The following is a 9,536-nucleotide window of genomic DNA, read 5'->3' on the forward strand; positions in this document are numbered from 1 at the left end:
TATATATATATATATATATATATATATATATATATATATATATGTATAAATAATTCTTGCCCTTAAGCATTGAGTAGTTTTGAAACTCTTGCCTGTGCCCATGTACACTGCATGCACACAAACAAGCACCTCTACATTCATACCTGTGTCTCTCTTTCATCATCATTGGTTCTAATGACTACTTTTCCACCTGACATGGATCAGACATGACTATATCACATTAGTTCTCTACCACTAGATTTTTTCCTGATGCCAATCCAAGCAGGTTTCCTTAGAAAGTAATAATCCATAAGCCTGTTCATTCACAAGAAGTTCAGATATACTTTTAGAGAGAATTGAAAATAAATGACACCATTTATTTGAGTAGTGAAGCTTTTGTCTACAGAACACCAACATGTCAAGACATGCCTGGACTGTGCTATAATGGTGTGTTGCAAGTGTACGAGGAGACCTTTTATTTGCAGTCGCTACACAAGCGTGTGAAGCGAAAGGGAAGTATGTACAAACTGACATACATACATGCATGTGCTTCAGTCGTTAGACTGTGGCCATACTGGGGCAGCACATTCAAGAATCTTTTACTTGAATGAATCGACCTTAGTACTTATTTTTTAAAAGTCTGGTGCATGTTCTATTGGTCTTTTTTTTTTTTACTGAACTGCTAACTTACAGGGACATAAACAGACCAACACCAGTTATCAAACGATGGGCTTCTTTCAGTTTCTTATTTCTTTATTGCCCACAAGGGGCTAAACATAGAGGGGAGAAACAAGAACAGACAAAGGGATTAAGTCTAAACATAGAGGGGGAGAAACAAGGACAGACAAAGGGATTAAGTCGATTACATTGATCCTAGTGCATAACTGGTACTTAATTTATTGACCCCGAAAGGATGAAAGGTCAAGTCGACTTCGGCGGAATTGAAATCAGAACGTAATGGCAGATGACATACCACTAAACATTTCACCTGGTGTGCTAACGTTTCTGCCAGCTCGCTGCCTTCTTTCAGTTTCTGTCTACCAAATCCATTCACAAAGCTTTGGTCAGCCGAAGGCTATAATGATAGACACTTGCCGAAGGTATCATGCAGTGGGACTGAACCCAGAACCATGTGGTTGGGAAGTACATGAAACTCCTTACCACACAGGCATGTATTTTCATTTTTTTCTATTCTATTTAGAATTAATTTTGACTGGCTGCCTGCTGGAAAGCATCAGGTTTCATTCATCATCTTTTAAACCTGAAGAAGGCCACCAGATCTTTGTATCCCAGACATTGTGATCATTTGTAGTGTATGAGCTATGGAGTGACATGTTGTTGGCACTCCGTCGCTTACGACGCCGAGGGTTCCAGTCGATCCGATCAACGGAACAGCCTGCTCGTGAAATTAACGTGCAAGTGGCTGACCACTCCAGACACGTGTGCCCTTAACGTAGTTCGCACGGAGATTCAGCGTGACAGAGTGTGACAAGGCTGGCCCCTTTGAATTACAGGTACAACAGAAAACAGGAAAAAAGAGTGAGAGAAAGTTGTGGTGAAAGAGTACAGCAGGGTTTGCCACCATCCCCTGCCGGAGCCTCATGGAGCTTTAGGTATTTACACTCAATAAACACTCACAAAGCCCGGTCTGGGAATCGAAACCGCAATCCTATGACCGTGAGTCTGCTACCCTAACGACTGGGCCATTGCTCCTCCACAAAAATGAGGCGCAATGTCCACTCGACCCCCGAAGTCGAGTAAGGAGTTACATACCCCCACCCTGCAAGAAACAACTCATTACAGATAGTATTTGGTGAGATGAGCTTTCATACTGGGACAGCTTACCTCTTCCAGGAGTTCTGTGTCATGTGTAAAAGATTTGCAACTGATGCTTAATATCAGACAGCTCAAGAATGACATTGTGTTTAAGAAACTCACTTTTCAATCAACCATGTGGTTTCAGGTTGAGCCTCATTCCACAGCACTGTGGGCAAATGTCTTTTACTAGAGCGCTGATCTGGCCAATGTGTTGTGAATGAATTTGGTGGAAAGAATGAATATATATATCAAAGGCAAACTCTTTTGGGAAGCTCTAATATACAACTGTGGGTCCTCGATTTACTATTTAGCATGAACGGATCCTACCCCACTCAAATCTTATATGGACCCCGCCTCCTCCCAGGGGTTATATAGATTCCTTGTTGAGAATCACTGCTGTAGAATGTAAGCAGGGAGGGCTTATGGGAGTTGGGTAATATGATCAAGATGGGGAACAATAAAAACCCAGAATGTGAGGGTGATGGAGACAGTGATGGCCAATACCAAAGGTAGACAGAAATAACAGCAGCTGATGGGTGACAACAGAAGCAGTCCAGGGGAGAGTGAGTAATGACTGGCAGGGAGTCAAGGGTTTTGGGTGTAAACAGTTCAGTACAGTCTCTTGTACATGGACCTAGAGGCAAAAAGAATGATGAGGGCTCTGGTGGTGGTGGTTGTTGAGGATGCCTTGTTGCTGGAAAGCATCACATGTGGTGAAGAGATGAGAGATGCCTGAAATGAGTGGAGAAATGATAGGTGGTTGGGGGTACAGGTAGAGTGATGAGGGTGGTTTGATACAGACACCCACACACACACTACATTAAATCTTGGAAAAGTCCACCAGGAAACTCCCTCACTCTGTCTTCAACCCATCAATAGCCCAGAAAGAGTGCATTTATATTCTTATTTAACTCACACTAAAGCTTTGTAATTTTAAAATTTCTTTTAGTTCTTCTGATTTATACTATGCTGTGCATCACACATCCATCCATCCATTCACACACACATGCATACTCTGCTGAGTGGTTGGTGTTTGGAAGGGCATCCACCCATAAAAACCTTGCCAAAACAGACACAGAAGTCTGGTGCAGTCTTCTACATGACCAGCTCTGGTCAAATGGTCCAACTAATGCCAGCATGGAAGGTGGATGTTAAACGATGATGATGATACATAAAGAGAAGGGTCATGAATGACCATGGGATTGCACCTAGAATGGTCCCCCCCGAGGGACAAGTCCAGGCAAGGTTATTTATGGAAGACAAGCAGTCCATCCATGCATACCAGCCTCTTTTCTACACATCACCAATTTTAACCAAAGGCAAGGTGAAAGCCAATAAAGCTTGGCACCAGTGACATTGCAACTTATTTCTACAGCTGAACGAACAGGAGGAATGTGAAATAAAGAGTCTTGCTCAAGAACACAACACACAGCATGGTCTGGGGATCGAACTCACTACCTCATGATTGTAAGCCTGACGCTTTAACCACTGAGCCATGTGCCTTCATCATACATACATATATAATGTGTGTGTGTATGTAAGTAAATGCATGAACTTTGCTGCTGATGTGAGCCAAAATTTCTTCTACCTTATTTGTTTCCTGTTACTATTTGGCATGATTTACACCATTTGATAGTGAAAGAATTAAGAAATAATAATAACAGTGTAGCAACTATGAAACTCTTGTCTTAATTTCTAGTTCATTGACAGCATACCAATTCCGACTTGTTCAGTCTATAGACAAGTTCCTGGTCATTAATTTGTATCATGCCATATAACTATCACACTGAATAGCTATGATAAATGTATATCTTCTTCCTTACAGAAGAAAAACCATTGGTGTCTAATTTATGTACACCAGACAAATGTGACCTGAATAATAATAATAACAACAACAACAACATTGAAAAATACCTTAGGAATGAGAACCCAGGTTTAAAATTTCCCCAAGACACCTGATGAAGGCTGGTGTATTAGCCGAAACGTTGTGTTAACAACAAACAAGATGAGGACAAATATCCGTCAAATGTAAATAATGTTAATTAATAAAGTTAAATTGGGAAAGGCTACAAATGAATTAGGATAATACATAGTATTAGATTGTATATTCTATTTCTCTCTCTCTCAATCTCACTCTGTATCCCTAACTCTCTCCCACTTTTCTTCTCCTTCTTTGTCCTCCTGGGGTATCCAAGTATCCCTTATACATTAAGATGACCATCTCTGTCATACTCTAACCCTCTCGCCTGGCACACATCTTCTCCCCTCAGTTACTCCATCACTCCCGTCTTTATCTTTTTCCCAGGTACTCACCCTTATGTGGGGTAGCCATGTAACTATCTGTATGACAGTAAGACATCTCTGCTTGTCCCTCTGTCATACTTCAGCCTTTAAGCACCTGGCATGAAAGCCACCACCCCCTATCAAATATTCCCTCCATACACTTAGTCTGGACAGCTTTTTCCATTTTCTGTTCTTTTTTGTCAAGTAACTTATTCAGTGACCTCACTTGTACCAAGGATGCCAAAAATATAAAATGGTTACTAAGGGTGTCCAACCATATAAAACATGCCAACGGTGACACTGGCACTCAACACAGCCTTGTAACTTGCTAGATCTTGCCAAACCATCCAACCCATGCCAGCATGGAAAAATGAATGTTAAATGATGACGACGCCGATGATAATGATGATGATGATTTTGATAATGATAACAACAATGACTGCTAATGAAGGATTTTGTTCAGCAATGGATTAACAATATTTCATAAGATTAAGTAAAAACATTTACTGTTCGCTGCCAAAACAAAAAAAAAAATAAAAAAACACCTTCTCTGTAACAGAGATACCAAAGAGACAATGTAAAGAACTTTACCGATATAGATTTTTTTATCCGTGTTTAATGAACTGAAGGTTCCAGGTGAACTTCCTTCGAAAACAAACTGGTTATCAACCAACAAGTAACCATCTTGTTTATCCCTGCAATGAAAATTGATAGAAATAGTTTAAGACAAAGTAAAAAAAAAATATAAAAAAAATACTTCTTTGTTTTTGTTTTATTTTTTCATGTCAATATTCCAATATTTGGCATAACTGAGAGATTTAAAGATAAGCTTCCAGCATCTTTTAATTGTAATTCTAATGGTAAGAGCAATTTATGTCTTTAAAACAACACAAAAATACAATTCAAACTCGAGATTCTTTAGATAAATATATATTTTACTAACATACGTATACACATGCTCCAACTCACGCGTACATGCATGCACACAATACACACAATACACACACAAAATTAGTAGAGTTATTTTAAGCTTGAACTTACATTCTACACATACATACACTCTCTCTCTCTTACACAAACACACACATCTTTACAAGGGAAACAAAATTGGTTATCTTTACACACACACACACATGTATATGTATGTATGAATGTAGACTTCAATTTTTAGCTTTCACAACATTACAAAAAATATATATATATATGTATGTAGACTTCAATTTTTATATTTTTAGCTTTCACAACATTGCAAAAAATCTTCAACATAACAATAATAATAATAATAATAATACTACAGAGATCCCCCTTGCACTTTTACACAGTCTGTAGCTAGCTTTTGGTAGTTGCTTTCTTATAATGAAGTTTTTCAAGAAAATAAATTCAACAGCATAGATTTTAAAGATATCATGCCAGGTCAGGTATGGCAACATGTGCCACTGCTGCATGTTGCTGCATTCACTGCTTGTGTCATCTTGTGCAACCCGCCAAGTGGTGTCCCAGTTGGTCCCCATCTCTGCGAGATACTTCCTCGTCTACTGTGACCATGTGACATGTAACAAAAAAACAAAAACAAATGTAAAGTTATCTTGTTGAGTCATACTGACTTATAAGGGCCCGGTTTTGCGGTTTGCATGGCGTATATAGACTCCCCACCTGGACGGGATGCCAGTCTGTCGTAAAGTTACTCATTTTTGCCAGCTGAGTGGACTGGGGCAATGTGAAATAAAGGGTCCTACTTGGGGAGACAATGTGCCATTGGGAACTGAACTCATGACTATATGAATTGCTCAAGAACACAATACAACTCCAGCTCTGAGAATTGAAACCACGATCCTCGAGATTGTGAGTGTGGTGTAGTGAAATGGTACGCCCCTTCCCACATGGCAAAGTGGTATGATCCAGCCACTATAAAGTCAGACAGTCAGTCGTTGTAGGAGGTCAGTAGTAGTAGAGCCATGCACCTTCACTCACTCACACTTTTATACACACACACACAGACTCTCTCTCTCAGTCACTTGCTCATTCTCACATGCACATGCACATACACAACCTTACACACACACACAACCTCACACACAACCACCCAACCTCACACACACACACATACATGCACTTGAGCTTACACTCACTCATGCACTCAGGCATATCCACACATCATCTTTATAGTGAGGCCTTACCTCTGAACTCGGACAAAGTGCCAACTGCCATCGAAGAAGTTTGTTGCATTGTAAGAAATGATGACTTCACCACTGCCAAGATTGTAGCGGAACTGCAGGATGGATTCAACGAAGCCAATGGCTAAGTAGTCACTGAATGCTGACCTCTGTTCTTTGCCCACCCAGAAGAGCAGGCCATCCCTTTTCTCTGGTTTCACCCACATCTGGATGTCGATCTTGTTGCCACGGGTTCTGAAAATAACAGACATAAGACGTGAATTGCAGACATGAGGGAATTACATAATAATAATAATGGTTTCTATAAAGTCAGTCGTTGTAGGAGGTCAGTAGTAGTAGAGTCGTTGTATGAGTTTCTCAGTTGGAGTCAGTCAGTTATGTGATACATACGGGTTCAAGTTACCGTCAAGGTAGACATTTCAAGGTCATTGTCTTGTACAGCTCTTAGCGATAGCATAATAGATGAGTCAAAGATAATAAGATACAGAATACCACCACAACATAACAGCGGTAAGAAGAATATCACAATGCTGACAACAACATACAAGTGGACCAGGATCTACATTATAACAGAGTGCAACATCCCAACTACTAGGTCATGTGCTTTCACTGTTGTTTCTAAAGAATCTGGAAAAGACACCAGTTTGAGAAATGACCACTGTTGATGTATTTGCCAGATCAAATGTTTTCAGTTGTGCCATTTCTGTTTTGTTGGTATTACATTGAAAGGAAGCAGAAGACAATGAGACTAATAAATATAACAACTTGATTGGCAATTATCTTTTTTAGATGATTGCACTGGAGACAACCATCTTTAACAGCCCCTAACTTTGTTTCTGAGCTCAGGGTTAAAAGAGCCGCAACAGCTAGAGAGACAGAGAAGATTAATTGGTTCTGTAAGAGAATCTAAACTGACATAACAAGGGGCAACTCCACCAGTATTGTGTATTATGTCACTGGCTCATTAGAGCAATGATTTTCTCTTTATGACAACAATTGCCTTCAAACATCAAAGAAGGTTGCTCTTTGTATAGAAATTATTATATCACAAGGAATACATGCAGTGCACAGCAGAAGCAGACAGTGAAATATCTGCCTATCTTTTACTTAAATGTTACTATGTATAGCTTATCGCTGATCACTCGGTGGTTTATTGATTCGATGCATGTAGATGAGTGAAGATATGTGGCCTGGTGGTCAGGGTTATTGGACTCGTGAGCTGAAGATCCTGGTTTCAATTTCTGGAATGGCTGGCGGATTGTGTTCTCTAGTAAAACACTACATTTCACATTGCTCTGTTATCACTTTGAAATCTGACCTTTGGCACACCATGTCTGACTATGTTGCACCTTGGGCAAGTGTCTCATATTATAGCCTGGGGCTGACCAAAGCCTTGTCAATGAATTTGGTTGACAGAAGCTGAAAGAAGCCTGTTGTACACACACACATGTACATATATATATATATATTTTTTTCCTTGTTTCAGTCATTCAAATGCGACCATGCTGGAGCACTGCCTTTAATCAAACCCAGGACTTATTCTTTATAAGCTTTATACTTATTCTATTGGTCGCTTTTGCCAAACCACTAAGTTACGGGGTTGTAAACACAGACACAAATACATACATTCACACACACACACACATATGTATTATGGGCTTCTTTCAGTTTCAGTCTATCAAATCCACTCACTAGGCTTTAGTTGGCCTGAGGCTATAGTATAAGAGTTGCCCATATAGGCCCATATATGCTTTTACGTGCCACCGGCACAGGTGCCATTTGTATGACACCAGTAATAATAACAAGAATAAAAAGAATTGGGCCGGTGCTTTACCTAAAAAGAAAAAAAAAAACCATGTTGTTTTAGACTGTCGTTATCTTAAAAGAAAGAGAAAGGGAGAGAGAGAAGGAAGAGAGAGAGAGAGGAAGTAAATGCTGAAAGAGAGAGAAGAGAATTACACTGGACTGACCGTTTGACAAAAGGTGTACTTTTGTACATGAGATAGCTGCCTCCTGAGAACTGGGCATCATTAATTTTTTCACTCTCTATAAAAGGAAGGTGAGAAAGTCAGTAACACAGAAGAAATATATTCACATCTATTTATAACATTGATACTAACATAGATATCACATGCTACTACAATATCACATATCTAATATCAAATAACTGAAACACAACATGCCAAACTAAGTTGGAAGGTGGCAATTCTATATTTTCATTCAATGGAAGACAAATTCCTCTTAATACAGCAGCAAAATTGGTAGCGTTCCAGACCAAATGTCACATCATATTTAGTTACATTACATACTTTTGGATCCTGAGTTCAAATCCTGCCAAAACCCATTTTACTTCTATTATGTTAACCCGTTATGTTAACCCTTTAGCATCCAGATTGCTCTGTCAAATGAAATGCTTATTTATTCATATTGTTTTCAATTAATCATGTATTAACTCATAGCTTCAAGATTTCAATGATGTCATTGTTTATTTTTTGAATGACATTGTAGGGTAGGTATGAGAGACCAAATCTGACCTGTTTGAACAAAGCATGTAAAACATTTAGGCTTGATTTGGCCAGTTTAAAAGGTAAATGGTTAATTAAAGCACTATAGAGTTACAGGTGTGGCTGAGTGGTCAAGAGGGTTGTCTTCCAACCACATGTTTTTAGGTTCAGTTCCACTGCATGGCACCCTGGACAAGTGTCATCTACCTTGGCATGATCAAAGCCTTATATATATATATATATATATATTCTTTTATTCATTTTAGTCATTTTGATTGTGGCCATGCTGGAGCACCACCCTTAGTCAAGCAAATTGACCCCAGTACTTATTCTTTGTAAGCCTAGTACTTATTCTATCAGTCTCTTATGCTGAACCACTAATTTACGGGTACATAAACACACCAGCATCGATGTCAAGCGATGATGGGGGACACACACACACAAACATATACACACACACACACACACATATATATATATATGTATATATACGACAGGCTTCTTTCAGTTTCCATCTACCAAATCCACTCACAAGGCTTTGGTCAGCCCGAGGCTTTAGTAGAAGACACTTGCCCAAGGTGCCACGCAGTAGGACTGAACCTGGAACCATGTGGTTGGTTAGCAAGCTACTTACCACACAGCCACTCCTGTGCCTATATATATACATATATATATGGAAGAATGTACGAAAAAACAACAACAGACGAGGACAGCTGGTGTAAACAACAAAAGGATGTATTAGTATGACGCTCGGGAATACGGAAAGTCTTTGACGTTT

The 9,536-nt window shown here is 39.4% G+C and overlaps 1 protein-coding gene across 1 annotated transcript in view; it reads right to left on the reverse strand.

The window, feature by feature from the left end:
* LOC106875003 (pikachurin) overlaps positions 1–9,536 on the reverse strand; it is a 459,438-nt gene that overhangs the window by 4,403 nt on the left and 445,499 nt on the right. The window contains exons 11-13 of the mRNA XM_052970397.1: positions 8,225–8,300; positions 6,258–6,488; positions 4,672–4,775 (exon numbers count right to left, since the gene is read on the reverse strand). Coding sequence (XP_052826357.1) covers positions 4,672–4,775; positions 6,258–6,488; positions 8,225–8,300 — 411 coding nt within the window. The remainder of the gene's footprint in view (positions 1–4,671; positions 4,776–6,257; positions 6,489–8,224; positions 8,301–9,536) is intronic.

The sequence above is a fragment of the Octopus bimaculoides genome, chromosome 9 (assembly GCF_001194135.2).
Source record: "Octopus bimaculoides isolate UCB-OBI-ISO-001 chromosome 9, ASM119413v2, whole genome shotgun sequence".
Taxonomy (NCBI): Eukaryota; Metazoa; Mollusca; class Cephalopoda; order Octopoda; family Octopodidae; genus Octopus; species Octopus bimaculoides.